At 40.4% G+C, this 19,958-nt stretch overlaps 2 protein-coding genes across 7 annotated transcripts in view; both read right to left on the bottom strand.

The window, feature by feature from the left end:
- spag9b (sperm associated antigen 9b) overlaps positions 1–5,038 on the bottom strand; it is a 37,040-nt gene extending 32,002 nt beyond the window's left edge. For 2 of the 6 annotated variants that reach the window (XM_065471564.1, XM_063481665.1), the window contains exons 1-2: positions 4,939–5,037; positions 3,885–4,496 (exon numbers count right to left, since the gene is read on the bottom strand). In XM_065471564.1, the coding sequence (XP_065327636.1) occupies positions 3,885–4,184 (300 nt within the window). In that variant the 5' untranslated portion in view covers positions 4,185–4,496; positions 4,939–5,037. Of the gene's footprint in view, positions 1–3,884; positions 4,503–4,938 lie in introns of those variants that run through there. The other 4 variants (XM_063481663.1, XM_063481666.1, XM_063481668.1 and 1 more) reach the window with 3 other exon arrangements.
- A 1,191-nt stretch (positions 5,039–6,229) lies between these two features.
- Positions 6,230–17,530, bottom strand: daglb (diacylglycerol lipase, beta). Its single transcript, XM_063481661.1, has 15 exons — positions 16,874–17,530; positions 16,624–16,775; positions 15,285–15,459; positions 14,913–15,180; positions 14,659–14,781; positions 14,442–14,569; positions 14,234–14,360; positions 14,052–14,135; positions 13,018–13,095; positions 12,852–12,932; positions 11,115–11,242; positions 10,796–10,864; positions 8,675–8,747; positions 8,322–8,575; positions 6,230–7,624 (listed from the first exon to the last, which is right to left on the bottom strand). The coding sequence occupies exons 1-15, from the start codon at positions 16,966–16,968 to the stop codon at positions 7,429–7,431; spliced, it is 2,031 nt and encodes a 676-aa protein (XP_063337731.1). The 5' UTR covers positions 16,969–17,530; the 3' UTR covers positions 6,230–7,428.
- Positions 17,531–19,958: the final 2,428 nt, after the last annotated feature.

Genomic DNA, 19,958 nt, shown 5'->3' with positions numbered 1-19,958 from the left:
TTAATCTGATTCTTTTTTCCAAGAGCGACTTGTTTAAATGAGCAGCTTAATAAATGAATCTGTGCCACACTGCTCATTAGCCTTAGAGAAGGCAGTTGCTTTGGTGTGGGCTGTGTGCATCTACACGTGGGTGTAAATGTGAAAATCACAGCTATCTGCATTGGAACCATCTACAGAGAGAGCAGGTGTATCCCTACAAAAAAAATAATGCATTGATGCAGAGTTTTTTCTGAGTGACGGCACCTATCATTCAGCAGAAGAATACATTTTGTTGTATGTGCAGTATCAACAATTTTCAAACACTCAAGTCACAATCATGTTGCTAAGTGCAGAATGACATGGGCTGCTTGTGATCCTGTTCGCTCAAACTTTGTGAAATCTGTCTCCTACTATAACAGAGCATGAGATAAGTGATGAATAAGAACCAGGGAGACTTTCTTCAATAACAATCTCAAAAACAACACTTGCTATTTAAACAGCTGATGCAATAGGATCAGTCATCCTGCATAGCTTAAGGATCAGCTGGTAATATGTTTGCTATGATGGTTCTCCGTCATCTGAGCACATCAGTATTTATGTTTATGACAATATGAGCATAACACAAGTTGCCTTGAGTGACACTAAAGACAGTCTATTTGACATTTTTGACAGTGATTTCGTAAAGGTGTGCTATTTGTTGTGAAATAACAAGAGAGCAGGCCTCACCTGGTCCTCAAACTGCATGATAATTGTCCCATTAATTTGGAACCTGTTAAACTAGGAGACTGTGTATAAAAACATCTATCATTCACACACATATTGATTTGTCTTTCTGTCTGTGTCCAAACATTACAGAGGGCACAGTAAAGCAGAGGTGAGAAATTTCACACAGCTGGATGAAAAAACCCTCAGCATACTGATGGAAAATCCTATCTGCACAGGTCTCAAAGCTGAGGGAACATGTTACAACATGACATCAATTATTAATGCACTTCTCTGTGACCTGTTGCGCTTGTCATTCAACATTTAACTGTCAAGGCAAATGTCAACAACTGGGATTAAAAAACAGCACCTATTCACACATGGAAGAATGGTTTACTAATGCAATCTAAAATAATTTAACAGTTTTTTTGCAGGGAAGTATTATTGCAACCTCTATTCCAGTTATCGGTTGTGAGTAATTCAGCTTGGATTGTTAGCATACTGTCTGGCAAACAAGTCAGATCAGAAAACCTCTGCAGCAGTTCACAACTTTTGAGTTTCATGGGGACTGCTCATGTGAATAACGGTCAAAAATGAAGATGCAACTATAACCACAAAAAAAAAAAATATATCAAACTAAGACTTGCAAGGATAATGTACGACTTCTGTTGAGAAGGCGTACATTATCTTTAAAATTCTCCTCAGTTGTAGTTAACTTTATTTGTTTTTATTTTCTGTTTATCTAGTATTTAATTTATAATTTTATTTATAAGTACACCTTAAGTCCAAGTGATCATCAGCTGAATAGAACAAAGCCTGCATTCAAGGCCTTGTTGCCTCTGCAAGCCCTAATACAAGATACATAACGAATATAACAGTGAGGATCACTTGTTTTTGCTGTTATTTATATAAATGTTAGATTTGGTAAACTGTATCCAAGTGATTTGGACTATGACTAAACAGAGCTTAACCAGATATAATTGAGTAAATCCAGCAGCAGTCATTCACAGTACCTCATTCAACACAGAAGCTCAAGGCTGCATCAAATCTGTACAGTAAAATATATATGAGTATAATACCTATTATGTGCTAATAGCTATGTGTTACCATAGCAAAGTACAGGTACCCGAATCACAGAATGAAAATGAAATTTTACTGCAAAGATTTTTCCATGTAAGAGATGTGGGAGTTCATTGATTTAATGATTCTCGCCACCGGATTTCTGTGTTATTTTAAGGGACCTCTGTGTGTGTTTTAATTAGACTGTTTTTAACATTTTGCACACTTGGAATTTAACAATACAGTATTAGAAACCTCTTGATATACCTGGTTTAAACACAAAAAAATGTGGTAAATGGCAAATGGATGAGTTCTTATATAACACTTTTCTACTCGGAGCACTCAAAGCATTTTTCACAACTTGCCTCATTCACATAAACATTTATCTATGCAAGTGCTTTCTAGGTAACAGTCACACACATTCATACACAGACGGATGCTTGCAAGGATATCTGGCTTGCAGACTGAAGCAGACGGGGATTGAACTGATGTATTAGATGATAACATTTTCAGAATGTTACCTATTTAAGTGAAGGCACTCGCACACTTAAGATTACATTGGATTGTATATGGCCAACAAACTGAAAACAACTTTAACAGTCCTGATTCAGCTCTTTGAAGGAAAGTGAACTTTTAGAATGTGTACTTATGCCTAAAAATAGACACTGAAAGTGAAAGACAAAGGGGAGCACACATGTACACAGAAGCACAGATAAGAGTGCCTGTAGACAGCCAATCAAACTCATGAGCATGCCTGCAGCTGCAAAGAAACAGTCCCAAATTTACCCAGCTCACAAAAGCAAGAATAAGGAGTGCAAGCCACAATGCACCAGGGCCACACTGAAGCGGTTACAGCATACTACATAGCTGCAGGTTTTACACCAACTCTCTTAAATAAGACGACGTGATGAGGAAACTGAGTAAAAGACAATACAACACTGATCATCTTTTCACTTGCTTCAGTTTTACTCTAAACTTCAATCTGAGGTAATTGTAGACGTTCAGGTACACGCCCATGCAACATGCCCCAAAGTTCCCAGCAATAAATAAGAAAAGCAACCACTAACACTAAGTGCTGCACAGTGGTGATGCTTGCAACAAATCTAGCCCGAGTTTCAAATAATGAGGTCAGGTTATCATGTGAACTAAAAGCTCAGTCTTCAGACAGTTTAAATCCTATGTGTCAGACAGTTTTTCTACTATTGGATCTTTACAATATCAGAGAAGAGCCATCTTTAAAAAGGCCATCTCAGGGATGCAGCACTGGATGTATGCACAGTCCACCTGTTGTTGAAACTTTGTGTTTCTGAAGAGCAGCCAATCATAACTCTTTAAGGCAGGGCAGACCTCAGAGAGTGGATGAACTGAAGGGCTGCAGCAAAGCTAACTATGAATTACTTAAAAACTGAATTGTGTGAAACTCATGCAAAGCTACTCTAGCAGTCAAATGCGGGAAAAATGTATAACTACAAATCTGCATAATAAGCTTGGGTTTCAGACCCAGTGTGCAAGACTGTGGCACCTAAACAAGTGTTTCCAACACAAACCGCCCTGTAGTCATGAAGAGCATGGCAACGGGGGTGTCATTTGGGCGGAATCAAATGCAGGGTTAGTGAGACAGCCATGAGTCATGAAGCTCAATCTGATCACTGAGATTCAAACTTGTTTTTGGTTGAGGCAAGAGCAGCCAGCTGGCAAATAGATCACTGACTGGTTTGCACATATCTGACACTGCCAGGTTATGCGAAGTACAACAAACTACACAGTGGTGCATAAACCCACCATATAATGCAACTACTGGTCCCAAGAGACCCTACTGTGGCGACAAAACTTGAGCACTGTAGTGTCTCAGAGCTGACCATAAGGGATGGCTCGGGTACAGAACAATCTTTATAAGAAAATAAAATGCTAGTGTACCGAATAAAAGAGGCCACCAAATATACTTTATAAAAAGTACAAAAGGATAAGTAATACGCTTATGTGTACTTGAAAAGCATTGCAACAGTGAAGTGGCCAGATTTTCCAACTGACTTTGGCACAAATCCTTTCATCGAGCGCATAATACACGCCTTTAATCTTTAATCCCGCTTGTAAATTAGTTTGGCGCTGTTGCTGCTTGTTTTGTTTTTTTAAATCAGACCCACCTCTTCTGTGTGTTTTCTCAGTGCCTTCTCTCGCTCATACTGGGTAACGAGCTGCTCGTTGTCCTCCTTCAGCAGCTCCAGCTCCACTTCGTGCTCCTGGTTGACAGCGAACACCGAGTCCAAGTTCTCCAGCACGGCGACGACCAGCGGCATCAGCTCCTTTACCACATCCTCGTCGTATTTTTCTATGAGCCGTTCAAACTCCCTGTATATTGAACTGGCCAGACCTGAGACCCGCTCAGACATCATGGTCGAGTTGCCCGAGTCGTCCTGATACAGGACTACGTCGTCCAGCTCCATTTTCCCGACTCCACTTGCACTTCTTTCCCAGCTAACGTTAATGAGCTAGCCGCAAGCTTCGGCTGACCAGAGGCTACCCACCTTCTACTTTCGCGGCAACAACAAAACTGTGCCCCTAAAACATCGCTCGAATGTTGTTTCTCATGCAGCGAAGGCGCTGTACTTCATTAACAAAGTCCTATCCCTTAGTCGTGTGGACGGCAGACTTTAAAACCTTGCTAGCCTAGAAGCTAGCAGTACTGAAAAGTCTTTACTTGGCTCCTGATTAGTTTCCCTATCCAACAGATGGGCTTCTGCTGCTGCGTTCACGTGCTGTTGGAAAGATGGGAACAAGCGAAGTTCAACGAATTAAAAAAGTAGTAAGCGCAACATAACAGAACAAATTATTTAGCAGTTATGGAAAAACAAAACACTAAAAGGTGACAGTATAGCCCAATAGCCCTGCTAGCAAATATAGCTCGTGCTTACAGAGCTAAAAAATAATAATAATAATGGGATTTTAACTATTGCTCATATATAGTTACTTTTAAGTGACGTTTGAGGGGCGGAGAAAAAATCGTTTAAAAAACTGGTTTAAAGAAAAACACTTGTAGCTTCGTCTTCTTGCATATGCATAAAACCCAGAATTAACCCGTAATGTTCCCTTTAAAGGATATCGATAATTATTTAAATTATTTAATTGACCGGGTTAGTATTCACTTCCAACTTCCAATTCTAGCACTGCAGCACAAACAAAGCAGTTATGTAGGCGTACCATTTGATTTCCTTCATAAGTCAAACCTGGGATGATGTCGTTTGGCGAGCGTTAGTAACGCATTGAATAACCGCTCTGTCATTTCCCGAGTCAGTTTGGAAATATGAGCTCGCAGGGATCACTTGAAGATGTCATGTTGGTGACGCTGACGTCACATCCCAGAGTGGGCTGCGGGGACAGAGTGTGAAAAACTGAAAGTAAGACACTTTTTTAAAAATGAAAAGATGGTTCAATAAAAGAATGTGCCTGTCTCACCAACTCCTTTATCCACACGGTATTTTACTTTCATGTTCAAAATTTACATCCCTTTACATTTCCAGTACTATCAAGAGAATATGCAGTTGTTTCTAATGCGGTCAGTTGTGCAGTCAGACTTTCAGCCTCTCCTGCCACTGCATCACATCATCTTTTCATCCAAGCACATATAGTGACCATTACTGCAGTTTTCACAATAACAAAGCATCCTACAAAATGAGCAGAAACTTCACCCTCATTCTATCAGCTCTCCATACTGTGATCTACTTGTTAAATTATTAAGTGGATTTGGTCATGGCTTTTACCCTAGGGAGCACAAAATAGAGGTGGGATTTAAGATTATTTACAGCTGTTTCTACCTGTGAAGATCTTCTTTAACCTGCCAACGTCTGTTCCCCAAACGACCAAGGCAGATGAGGTTTCTGCCGGAGGTTTCTTCCTGTTAAAAGGGGTTTTTTTTCCTCCCACTGTCACAGAGTGCTTACTTATAGGGGGTCTTCTGATCTTTGCTGTTTCCTCTGTATTCCTGTGGGTCTTTACTTCACATTATAAAGCACCATGAGGCGACTGTTGTTGCTATATGGCACTAGTTAAGCAAAAATCAACCGAACTGAATGTGTTTACAGGACAAATTTATCCAATTTGGAACAGAAAAAAAAAGTGTTTTTAGGGATATGTTGTTAATTTCTTTTTGATTTATGGTAAACACTTCCATAAAAGCAACCTTTTATACCAAACATCAAAGTTTAACACATTTTATGTTTCTTTCTGTCTTTATGTAATATATAGCCTTAAGTATAGCATTAATGCAGAGGTTCTAAAAAAGATAGATAGATAGATAGATAGATAGATAGATAGATAGATAGATAGATAGATAGATAGATAGATAGATAGATAGATAGATAGATAGATAGATAGATAGATAGATAGATAGATAGATAGATAGATAGATAGATAGTAGTTAAAACTCTTTATTACTGCTTACACTGAACTCGTTGCCTTTCAAATGAGCTGTCTGCATTACATAACAGTCATACTTTTTTTTCTTGAATTTGTGTTTAAAGTTAAAAATAGGGTAAGAACTAATGCCTCCTGGCCTGTTCATAATTACATCCCCCCAACTGACTCCTGTGGCTTCAGTCCGTGGATTAATCCCATTGTTAAGCCTTATAAAACTTGCTGGCGCTAAGATCAACAGGCTCCTCTCACTGAGAAATTCATTGTTTATTCAGAAGAGGGAAAAAAAATGAAAGAATAAAAAAGGTGTGCTTCACAAAAGAGTTTAATTGCATCCAGGAGTCCAATGCTTTCTATTGAGGATTTGAGATTGTTATGCAGGCATATTATAATATAATATATATATATATCACCTGAAATGAGCAATATCCATGGCAAGTAAACAGGTTCCCACCTTTTGTTTAAGTACAATCTTTCTACTTCTTACACCAACACATTTATGTCAAACACCATGCACTATTCAAACTGCACTGAAGAAAAAAAATCTCACTGTAAACAAGCTGCGCTCATCACCGTGTCTCTCAGCTTGGTTTCTGTAATGCATAGGCACTGTTCAACCTGATGTCTCAAGACATTAAACACAGGACAAGCTAACCACAGCTACTACACAATGAAGGTGTGAATCTGGTACTGGTTTCTGTGGTGAAAGCTACCCTTATATCACTCTGACTCAGTCTGCTCTCACTCTTTGAAGAGAAAGAAGATAAGAAAGGAGGGGGCAGCCTCTTCCAACCACACACCGCTCACACAGACACAAAAATCAACAACACCGGCATCACGGTAAAAACTGCAGCACTGTCAAATATTGTACACAACGCACATTCAAAGATCATGGCATTCAGTTGTTCAAGGAGTAACTCAAAGTCAAAATACATAAAATTATTTGATATAAATCATTAAAAGTGCAATTAAACAAATGAAACTTGTGCTCCAGAGAGTTTCTCTTTACAAATAAGGTTCCCTCCATGGCAATCATAACAGGCAGCTCTCTACGCTTTCACGTATTCTCTGATCAAATACTTGTATATTTGAAATCTTTGAAATTTCATAAGGCTTGGAGCCAAAATATGAGGAAATGGTGTGATTACAGGCCACGCGAACTACCTGAAGCAGTCCTTTATCAGGCATCGACAAACAGAAAACAAATGATCGGCAGGTGGTTTAAACATTGCGGAGGCTGGGAGTGAAGACACAAGGAATCAGTCTCTATGGTACATTTCAGATAGCGTTGTGCTGGCTGTCGCTTAAAGATGAAGGGCACAGGGAAAAGGGCTTGTCCTTGGTCAGAGTGCCGAGTGCTCGGAGCACAATGTCGGGCATGTGATCCGTAAGCATCCTGGGGCTGATCAAAATACTCCGGAATGCCATTTCATTTGACCAGTCTGCACGGTACCGGACCTGGGAAAAGCAGGATCTAAGGAAAATAGAGGACAGAGTGAGCAACTAATTTATGTGCTTTTCTCTCATAACACTATGCGCATCTAAAATTATTAGTTAGGGTTAGGGGTTATAATGAACATGAACACGAGAAAGCCTAAACACAGTTCACAGACTGTAGATAAATAATGGAAGTAGCTTGCTTTAAAAGAATGGGGGTATTTTTTCTAATGTCCAGCAGGGGGAGACTCCTCTGGTTGTAAAATGAACTGCATAGGAAAACTGCCCTCAGCTCCTTTGATCCATGCCATCAGTAAATATTTTTCTGATGAGTTTATGTCTTCAGTTTCCAGTTTCAAGTCTTAATAAATGCAACACGATGTTGACTTTGGACATAATTTCTCTCATTAGTGTCCCAAAGAATTCGAATGGTCTATGCACAATCGTACTCCATCAGTATGCAGTAACCCTTGGTCCTTCCCCCACACATCTAGTTTGAAACACTAGCATAGTGATCAAAAATACTCAACTGGTCCTCATATGCTAAGCTAGCAAAATTGCCATTGGGTTCCCTAATTGCTTTACTGTTGATGGGGATATGAAGTACTTTTGAACCGCAAACCAGTCAGTGATCAACCAAGAATGTGTCTAGAACTTTTGCCTTTCAACACTCAACACTTGGGAAGTCTGCTGTGAATCTGCTCATTGGAAACATGAAACATTTGCAGACCCACCTCCGTGTCGGCCCATCTTCTGTGATATGCAGAATGCGTCCTGGCAGGAAGAGAGGCAAGTGTGCAGGTGTGTGGGCGGGTGATTCATCCGATCCCAGGCTCTGATAGGAGGATGAGTGGCGAATGATTAGAGACTCCTCTCCCAGGAGGGGCTGGCTAAGCTCTTGCTCCCTCCTGTTATCCATCTCAGTGGGGCAGTCATCCGGGTCTCCGCCAAACAACTCATACCAACATCCCTGCAGCAGGATGCGGTACTGCAATGCAAACATGAAAAAGGGTCCAGAATTCACAAGTGCAACTTCAAGATATTTCCAGATAGTCTAAAGACATAGGGCTATATGAAGGGTTCTTACTTTGGGTTTATTGCAGTTTGAAACTATTTTCAGTAGCTTTCTCTTCAGATCCTCCATGTTTGGAATGCTCAGTCTTAGCGGAAAACAAAACAAAACAAACAGAGACAGTTGACTGATTATAAGGTTGTCTGTGCAACATTCATAAAAACTCAAAAGATCACATTTGTCTCCAAACATTCACTAAAACAACTTGAGAAACTGGAGATTTTGTGTCGTACTCTAGTCCATCCATGCTTTTTTCCCCCCTAGTGACAGGTGGTTTCCTGGGGGTCACTGACCAGTCAGTAGGCCTGTGTCATTGGGGCTTTAGCAATCATTTTCCCAGCAAATGTCATCGAACTTCAGCAACCACTTTCAATCAAATGGGGAATATTCCTTTTATTTTTTTCCCTGGTGGCTCATGAACCCTTTTTATTGCTCGATGAACTGGTTTGAAAGAGGACTACAGTGAAAGATCTATGTTGGGTGGTAGCAAAATGTCTAAATTCACAAGCTGACATTTCCCTTGAGTAGCTTATAATCATAGGTGTATAATTAAAAGTGACATGCTTTTGAGAGTGACTTGTTGGGGTTGTTTTGTTTTTTTGCCTGTGCTGTCCAGCAGTGTAGTAATCAGAATTGTTGTCTGAAGGCCAAACAAATTTATTTCCCCAAGTGGACCATTACGGCTTTTGCTATACTGGTAGATTTTTATAAGGATTTTTTTTATTATTATTATTTTGAGTTAATATATTTTACAAATAGGGAATATTCTTTTTCCCCCTCACATTTTTTCCTAGATCAAATGAGTGTGGATTGGATTTTTTTTAACAAACAAACAAACAAATAAAAAAAACTCTACCATCAATATTATTTTTGAAAAGTCTGGAATTTATTTTACTGTTTGTTTGATCTTTGTACTGGTAACCCAGAAGTGGAAAAAGTTTATGATTAGAATATGTTTTAAGAAAAAAGGAAGTTACAGCCTAAAAAACTTCAGGTTATATTCTTCACATGAAACTTAATTCCTAAAGAAATTATTATTATTATCATCATCAGCATCATCATTTTCAAAGGTTCTCTTACCATAATACAAAAACAAATTGTTGGTAGAGTACAGGGAAGAAAATACTGATGAATCACAGACTGACGTGTGCGCTGTTTGTGAAAGAAATTTAGTAATGTACCCACTTATCTGTTATAGCAGATATACTGCTAACAATATGAACAGACAGAGCGATGGTAATGCTGCTGTGACGTCGTTATTTCACAAAATTAGCTCATAAAATAACTTGAAAATAAACAGCTACATTAATTAGCCAAATTAGCTGATGTTACTTACTTAAGATAGGAATTTGCTACTTTACACTGCAAGGAGCTAGTCTATGTTAGCAGGTGAGCTAGCATTAGTTAACAATGACATATTGCTAGTGACTGAACTAACTCTTCCTCGTTGTCTTACTTATAGGATGAAAACAAACATCACTTTTTCTTTTTTGTCCTGATTTGAAGTTGGTTTGAGACTAAGTGGACAGAGAGAACAGGCTTCTTAGATTCTAAATATTTCAAGTACGTAAAATAAAAACACTCATGGCTGTTATATTACTTGATCACATTTTTGATTCCTTAATATTTAGATCACTTTAATGGCATCATGTATATAAATACATGATAATATATTATTAGAAATCAACTTAGGGGAAATACTACAGAGTCTGAAAATGTTACGTTTTTTTAAAACATGTCACCATCTGTATTTTTACAGATGGTGTTTACATTGTTAGATATAGAAATTTGAGTTAAAATATTAACGAAGGCTTAGAAAGTAAAGGAGTGTGTCAGTTACACTTGTATTCTCCTATGTGAGTAATAACAGGGTAGAGCCAAATATAGAATCTCCATCATGCAGCAGTCTATAATAGTTTCACCACAGAACATTCATGCAGGCTTTTTGAAGACAGCACTGCTGTGTGCTAACACACAAATATACACGACCTTTATTGATCCACTGTGAACACTGAAAATCAGTGTCACAAGCATCTATTCAGCATCACATACATACTGACTATGAGCTCTGAATTTAGTTACTCAATACATTCTGTTTCCTAAGAAGTAAATAATGTAAAGAGCTTTCAGTGTTACCTGGGAACCAGATCCTTTCCCAGGACCACTGAGACCACAAAGTCCTTGGAGTAATCAGCTAAAGCTTTACTGCACACAGAGAGGAAGTAGAACAAAAAACACATTAAGAAAAGTGTCCCATACCTGACAGTATACAAGCATAATCAACAGTTCTATTTAAATATGACATTACATACATCACATTAGCTGTGTGGCAGAGCAGTTTTTCTAATTACTGCTCAGCCACCCAGCTTTTCCACCAGATCTGTCCACAGACAGCTGCCTGTAGCTGCCAAACCCGTTTAAAATTGGTCCTGACCTCAGACTTTGTCAGCCTTACCTTAGGAGGCCCCCTGGTGGAGAGAATGCATAGCACTGCAGGGTGGGGAAGGAATTGCGCAAGAGGATAGCCAGCACTGAGGCTGCACCAGCACCCAAACTGTGACCGGTGATCACCAATTTATACTCCTATGAAAAACAGGAACACAAACACGTCATCTGTGTGGCTTCAAACAGAAGAAGGGAGATAACTGCCCGTGTGCACACACATACAAAGCAGAGCTGTTATTTTTCCATATAGGAGGGAAAAAAGCAGGCCAGTTTTATATTTTCAAATTATCTCACAAATAAAATCTTGTGTTGAGTTTCCAGCTGAAACACACATTTAAGCTCTGTTAAAAACTGCAATCAAACCAACTTTGCAGCCACTTCAAATTTTAAGCCACTTTTCTGAGAATTCACAAGTGAAAACTTCAGAAAGTGTTTTTTTGGCTAAATTTTCAAGGGTGTTGACATCACCACGTGGGATAACAATGAACATTACATTTGAAATTCTCTGCACTCAAGGTTGCAAAACTGAGAAGGCTGAGTTAGAGCGAATTAGGTGCGGTTTGCAAGTTTAACTGACAACTTATGGTGACACTGTGAGACACATGCAAATTCTTGATAATCGCCGTATCATATATGGTTTTACCAACTAGTTATCATGAGCATGTGAAGCTTAGCTGATGCCGCAGAATGAATTCAAAGGAGAATATACTTTGAGTAGTAAAAATGTTTTTTCCACCAAGAATATGTGCAACAACCTACTAACAACTTCCTGATGTTGAAAAAAGTTGTTTTTCCTTCATGTTGGGCTTGGTTTGGCAGCCACAACCCTGTGATTGTTCTCTTGGATCTTGCATCACATGTTTTAGCAGATTAAAAAGCAGAACTGTTATAAAGCTTTAAGTTAGTATAAGTGGATTGAGCACATTGGATAATTTAATCATTCTTTATTATATGACTACATTCAAAGATACCATTGACTCTTAAGGAATCATGTGTTGAAGATGAGTCTCGTTTCACAATGTAGGTAAAAAGGACACCTTTGAGATCACATAACTTGTTTTGACCAAACACCAATCCCCCATTGGGATATGGCCCCTGAGAGTTTAACCAAAATGGGGGGTTTTTTTCTTTTTAATGAATTATCAGAAAACAGCTCAAACATCCAGGATAGCAGTGTTTGTTTTCTTTTCTTCTTGACATTAAATTGGTGCAGTTTTTTATACAAGTCCTGTGACACTGATGTTCAGGTGGTTATGAGGAAAAAAAAACTGTTTTTGAGTCTTGAAAATGTTATGTTGCTCTCTCTTGTGGCCAAGCATCAAGGATCACAAATGGTGGAAAAATTATGCAAAATAAAAAGCACAACATTTGGACACACCCTTGTGTACTTCAAGCACCCGTAACTCACAATGACTTTATAAATAAAACTGAATTGAATTTTATGAAGTGTCAATTCACAAGAACAGTCGCCTCAGGGTGTTTTATATTGGAAAGACCCTACAATATTAGAATAAAAAAACAAAAATCAAATGACCCTCTATTAGCAAGCACTTAGCGACTGTGGGAAGGAAAAAACCCCTTTTAACAGGAAAAAAACAAACAAAAACCCCAAAAGAAAACTACTGATTCTCAGGTGGTTCAGTGGGATGTACTGCCTGATCTTTGATGAAATGATCCAGCTGTGATAAAACTAAAATAACCTAAAGTGCAACTGAAAGGTAGCCTCTGCCCCAGTTACATTTCTTACCGGTGCAATGGAGAAAGCCTGGTTCAGGATGCCATCGTTCACCAGCCTCTTGTAGACGTAACCCGCTGCCTGGCTGATGCCCTGCAGGAGACACAGTCACCTGCTGAATCTGGCAGAAACCTCAACAATGACAACCTTGGAGAACTCTATTTAAATGAATGTTCACCTTGTGGGCGTAGCAGGCTCCCGACACTCCTTCTATAGGCAGGTTCTCACATTCAGCAGACAGGTCTGTGAGGACATCCTGCAGGAGACATGAAGTTTAACTCTCGTGTGGATAAAAATCATTCAGCTCCTTCCTAAAGAGCCAGACTCATAAGAAGAAAAGTTAAATTAATCCAAATCAAATCACCATTTCACCTACATCACTCACATGTGTCGACACTCAATGATGCAAACACACCTTCTTTCACTTCAACATTTTTTTTTTGTATAAGTGCTATTGAGTGAGTGCTGAAGGGTCACATGGCATCAGATCAGGACATGAGACCTATATTTATCAGTCTATCCTTTCACTGACTTTTCACTTCGTTGCACACAAAAAGAGGGAAGTGATACTGAAAATTAAGAGACAAGAATAGACAGTAAGCATTACAAATGTGGCTCTGAGCTTTAACTTGATGCAAAATCTGAGTGTATTCTTTGGATTTTGTATCTGCCACACAGAAAAGGCCAGTACAAAAACTGCTTTTTCAAAATATGAACAAAGGGAATGTCCACTATTAATTTGATGGTGGATAGCTCTGTTCTCTCAGAGGGATGAAAAAGAAAATGAGTTGAAAATACACATGGGTTAGCCACTTAAAGTCTGTGTATGAGGAAAGCACCACACATGGATCAGTCATGATTCTAAAATCACCACCATATAATTGTATTGTTTCATATCTCGTGCTGCCAGAAAAAGACTTCTGAAGGTGTCCTGTGATATAAAGCAAGGACACAAAGGCAGATTGGTGGAGTTGGAGTACATCTGAGAGTCACATCAAAGCCTGCCAGCAAGTAAACACAAGACAGGAAACCTCATGTCTAGCTGGTTAGTATCAACTTTCAAAATAAGAATGAGAGGGCTGTCTGTGGGGAAGGCCAGAAAAGAACAAAGATACAAATTGCTAAAAAAAGTAACAATCCATACTTAGACAGCTGATACCCCATACTATTTTTGGCAAGGGAAAAGAGGGGAAAAAATAGGTCGCAACTCACTTTCAGTGAAAGAGTTCCTCTGACAGCCACCAGAATCGCCTCCCTCTTATGGTCCAGAGCCACAAAGAAGGGGATCTCATAGATCTGCAACATACCACGTGTGCTTAGATGTGCTGTCGTGAGGCTGGAGGTGGCCTTCAACTTGAACCTTATGTAATGTAAATGGCGAGTGAAACCCCCACCTGGTTGTGGAAGCTGACGTGGATAAAGTCTCTGTACTGCAAACCAGTGGTTTGTAGGATGGATGAGAAGTGGCAGCCGAGGTGATCTCCTCCAACGATTTCGTCCTCGGCTACGCGACTCCTGCAGCTGAAACACGTGCACGCATTAGGATTTGGGTTACTTGTCTCACCAAAGGTTCCGCTGATTCCAACACGCACAGCACCTTACCAGTCTCCACTGAGCTTGCATGGACCGGTAAAGAGGTTGGAGTAAATGTACAGCGGCCAGCCGTAAGCCGCTGCAGCAAACTGCATCCAGTGGGTGGCTTTCTCCAGCTCGCCCTCCAGATCTTCTCCCTTGAAATGGTAAAAGACAAATAAGTAGGACTCTGCTTTGCTGGTTTCACAGCATGAGCTCGACTTCATCTACATGAATCATGACTTACTACAGGAGAGGAAGGGCTGTGAGGGACTACGACATCTGGATCTCTGCTTCGCTCCATCTTATCCTGCTCCTGGTGCAGCAGAGCCAAACCAGCTGCTATGTCACTTGGAACCAGATCTGTGTCCTGCAGCATGACAGAGAAGATCTCACAGTGGGTTTTGCATCAGTGGAAATTATATTCGACGCAGCTTATTTTAATGTTAAATACATTGTTTTTTTCAGCCTGTATTCTGTTTCGTTTCAGAGATCTCTTACAGAGAAGAAGCTGCTGAAGAGCTGAGCGATGCTGGAAAACGCTGCCCGGGAGCTCTCGTCCTGCGGCAGGCAGCAGCATAGGAGCCGCAGCCTGCTCTCCCACACTTTAACAGCGAGTGAGCGAGCCGTGGATAGAAACTGGGTGCCCTCGCTGCTCTGCATGTCTCGCACTCCCAGCGGCTCCATGGCAGGAGGCTGAGGACGAGGGTTTCCCAGTGGGTCAAAAACAAACACTACGCCCACGGCCGTGAACAGCAGGATGATCCAGCTGTTGCCACAACAGAAACAAGTGGAAAAAAAAAAGGTTGATCAAAGCAACGTAACTAATTAACTAGTTCAATAAACCAAAATCCTCACACCTGAACAACCTACCTGGCGACAACTGCCGAGATAACAGCTCCTACCGTGGCAGGATCACAGCCACGGCCATCATCCGACACCCAGACAGCTCCCAGACAGGCCCACACCAGCTCAGGGACATACAGTACCGCTCGCAGGTACACCAGCACAGGCATAGAGCGACGCGGGCCGGGGTTTGTAATGGTACCTGACAGAAGAGCAAAAATTAATGCACACTAAAGATACAGACAGAAGTTTCCACAACAGACAGGCAGATCTTTAAATGTGCAACATATAAGAGTGTTAGTTTGGAAACGTTCAAATCAGTAAAATTGTTTCTGCAAAGAGCCAATCACCAGCCAAACCAGAAAACATTTGAGCCAATCACGTTGTTGCACTGATGCATCCTATGGTCTGCGACAGTTTTAACTGTTTTAACTGATATCATCTAAAGTTAGTATTCTAACCAGCTATCCCTTAGCCAACATCTTTTAGAAAACGCAACTTGATGCGATCAGTCAGCTCTCCGCCCAACATGAAGAAGGAAAAGGCAGGAGAATTAAATCAAAATATTCTTCACAGCTGTCCTTTCTCACATGTAGCACACAGCATGAAAATGTGCGCTTCAGAAGTATCCACACTACTCCAAATTCTCCATTAGATTTAAGTCAAGAAGCTGCCTGAACAGAGCATGCAGGGAGCTTACAGGATGCCCACTCGCTAGCTGCTCTATTCCCACATCATATGTACTCTGTACTAGGGAGCTAGCCAGTAAAAGACTACTCATATCTGAATGACTGCAGTGATACACTCCTCTGTTGGGCATTTTCTAGAAAAGTGCAGGTGTGGAAAAAAAAACAAAAACAAAACACACCCCTTCTCGAGCACGGCCTAATGCATGGGTTAGGATTTGCCAATTTTTCCCATCAGAAAACTCTTACACAAGAAAAAGGAGATGCTCAATATATGTTGCTAAAGAAGCAAACGGGAAATGACTCAATGGCATTGTTCAGTTTAGGGTTCACTTCAGTTGATCTAAAATGCTGCTGCAAGAGTACTGACAGGGACTAGAACGAGAGAGCATATTTCTCCGATACTGGCTTCTCTTCATTGGCTCCCTGTTAAATCCAGAACTGAATTTAAAATCCTGCTCCTCACATTCAAGGTCTTGAATAATCAGGCCCCAAATTATCTTAATGACCTTATAGTACTGGGTATAGCATCACCCAATTAGAGCTCTTCGCTCTTAGACTGCAGGCTTACTTGTGGTTCCTAGGTTGTTCTGTTACAGTTCAGTCATTTTCAGGTTAAGGTTGTGGCCCTTGTGTGTGCACTAAGGAGGCAGACCTCTAATGAACCCCAACTAATTTACCTTGAGCACTGATGTAGACAATAGCACACAGTGAGAGGATGATGAGTGCCAGCACAACCAGCAGTCCAACCAGGTAGCTATGAAGAACTGCTCTCCCGTTACATTCGAAGTGACCCTTGTGATAAATGAATAACACCATGGTGCCAATCCACCTGGAGAAAGACAACAAAGTCAGTGATATTAATGCGCCGAGTTAGGCAGGCTTAGGTTAGCAAAGGTGTTTCAGTATTCACGAGAGTAATCAACACACCAAAGTATACGGATGAACAGTTCAAAGGAGCCCGGGAAGACCAGATCGTCGCTGGCTATCCCCCAGCGCCGACCAAACACCACCATTCCAGGCATTTTGCAGGTAAACAGCGGAGATCTCTCACCGAGGATGGCTTCGCCGCTACACAGTGGACAGGCTTCTCTTGAGCAACACAAAGTTCACGTCATGCATGACTTCACTGACAAAGCAACAGCCAACCCAGCTGGCAACGATCTTCACCCACTGGTGTCTCATCAAAATTCCAACGTTGCATAATTATCCCATACGATCTAGACCCCACACCGCTAACTCCACCCTGGCGCGTGTGTCAGCTACACCCGACAAGGCCGACCTGTGACTCTGTTGTTCTAAGACGTATGCGACCTGCTGGCACTTGGTTTGGCTAGCATTAGACCGTGCAACTAATGCTGTTAATGGGACAGCCTGCAGGATGTTACGCGATTAGCATCTAACCTTAGCTAAAAATACTATCGAGCTATTCCGAGAAACTAAATAAAAATACCAATGACAAGGACTATCTACTTAGCTAGTAATGTGTCAGCATATTACTGAGTACGTCATGTCGCCTGATAAATGTTAGGGAAACAAAAAAACGGATACATTTGAGTAGGTTTGGGTTTGTTTTGTCAGGAAAATTAGCAGTGTCCGTCCGCATATGCCTTCCGGTGAAACAGGGACAAACTAGAGTTCCGGTTTCTTGTTCACCATACAGACAGAAATATAGCTCTCTTCTGTTGAGAGTTTCCAGCTGAAGCACGATTTTATAACATGAGATACTGGAGGGAGTATTGTCGATACCTATACCGATACAGATACTTTTAACTTAAAGGCAGCTTAAGAGCAGCATGACATGACTTATGAGCTAAATTATCATCAACCTGTCAAAACACGTTTTTAATGACTGTTCATTATTATTTGAATGCCTGAATAGTTAATAGGTAATCAGTCTTCTAAAGCAACAGCTATCACAAAAATAAAACTTTATCTTTATTATTAGTTAATGTTGAAGTGTGACTTACTGAGAGGACCAGTATTTACACAGACATGTCTCCTTTCTGATGTGTGTATGTATCTAAGTATAGATCCTATCGCACAGTATCGATCCAATACATATGCCAGTGTTGGTATTGATTCTACCAATATTTGGATACCACTACTAGTAATGGCTGCATGGTACAAATGGGCTTCCTTCTTTGATTTCTCAAGAGTATTTTATACAATATAGCTGCTCCTACTGAGAGAGAAGCTACGGGAAATGCCAGAAACATTATCCCACCATCTCTTGGATTACTGACTGCCTGACAGATTTTAGATGAGTAAATTATCATTTTGCAACGTTGCCACAGGGGGCGACGAAGATTATGTGTGTGTGTAATGTATGGCTTCAATTCAATTTTATTTTTATAGCGCCAAATCACAACAACAGTCGCCTCAAGGTGCTTTATATTGTAAGGTATAGCCTACAATAACAGGGTCAATAAATCAATCAATAAACACTGTCCTGTGGAGTTTATGGTCTTAGTCATTAGTTATAGTTCTTATTTAGTTCCTCATGAAGAGTTAAACTGATTGTGAAAAAGACTGGGCATGTTTTAGAGCATGGTGATTTTAAGACTCTTACATATGAGCATGCAGTGTCCTTCATTCCTAAATCAGAGCCACCAATTAAAATCAACTAAAATAGATAAATAAATAAATGTGGGGAAAAAAGAGCTTCAGGTCAATATATGATGAAACCATCGATGATCAAAAAAACCTTGACAGCTTACTCTGATCCATGTTCAATGTTTTATTACAATAGTCCAAATATAACAAATCCTCTTTAAATCTTTCAAGATAAATATTACTTAAAAAAAGACCAATTTAATAGCTCATCTTCAGATCTCTCAGGATAAATATTAGAGAAGGGGGGCAATCATAAATTGAGGCTTGCCATTAAAGAAATCCAGTTTTTGTCATTCGCTGGGGGCAAAGTTGTCACCAAATCTCTTTTTTACAGCAGAAGCCATGGAGGACAGCCTCTTCCGGACACCATCACCCTTTCTGTTCATCAAAGGTGGAACCGGTTTTCTGTCGTCCTGTCTGTTTTCATCAGTGTGACGTGGTTTCACATCTCTGAACGGAGCAACCTTGAATGACCTCTTGGAGAAAAGCCTCTTCAACAGGTTGTCAGGTTTCTGTGCATACGCTGTAAGTCGTGTTTTCAGTCCTTCTGCAACAGCTGCTTCAAAGGCAACATCCCCAGAGTCCAGGGCAGCTAGCAGAAGGTATTTGGAGCCAAACTGTGTGCAAAGGTCTTTGTAGATGGGGATGAGCACTTTGTCAAAGGCTTTTGGGTCAGTAAACCGTAAGTCAAGAGGGGTCCCCGCTCTCACACGTGCCTCTAATTTACTCAAGTCCACATTGCTTGTTGGTGTGTGGGTCTTTATCTCAATGTGAGCCACCAACTGCTCGATAAACAACTTGAGGAAAAGCCTTTCCTCCTCTATCAGCTCCTCTGAAGAAGCCGTGCCACAATTAAAAGGTCGTGGAAGTGTATTTGGACGATCTGAGACGTTTGAGCTCTGCAACGGAGGGCAAATGATGTCTTCCAATTCTGGCTCGATACATCCAGGTAAAGACATCTGCAGCCTAAAATAAACAATTAAAAATGATTAAGAAAACCAAATAAGTATATGCTCATAATTTCAATTTCTGGGTGTACTGATGAGTTTAGACTTGTGACTTACACATGTGACACATCTCGCAGGCATGGGGTGGCAATTGTTTCACAGTCCAACTGAGCAGGCCCCAGTCCTCCAGCTCCATCAGAGGGAATCTAAAAAAGAAAGACAACCACATTTCAGCAAGCAAGAGATCTCGAAAAGCTCTCACTTTTAAATCATCACCTTAAAATCAGCCGCTGCTTCATGCTGCCGCTCACGAACCAAATCTGGGAGCAGGCTGCATTGAAACACCACATATAAACCCATGTGACACCGTGTGCTAAGATTATATAGCAGAAATAAATAAAGACTACATTTTTTATTTTCATTTTTTCATGTAAGAAGTCAGTGTTACTATG

This window comes from Pelmatolapia mariae, linkage group LG8 (genome assembly GCF_036321145.2).
Source record: "Pelmatolapia mariae isolate MD_Pm_ZW linkage group LG8, Pm_UMD_F_2, whole genome shotgun sequence".
NCBI classification, from domain to species: Eukaryota; Metazoa; Chordata; class Actinopteri; order Cichliformes; family Cichlidae; genus Pelmatolapia; species Pelmatolapia mariae.
Note: the sequence above shows the minus strand (reverse complement) of the source record. Positions and strands in the feature narration are given on the sequence as shown.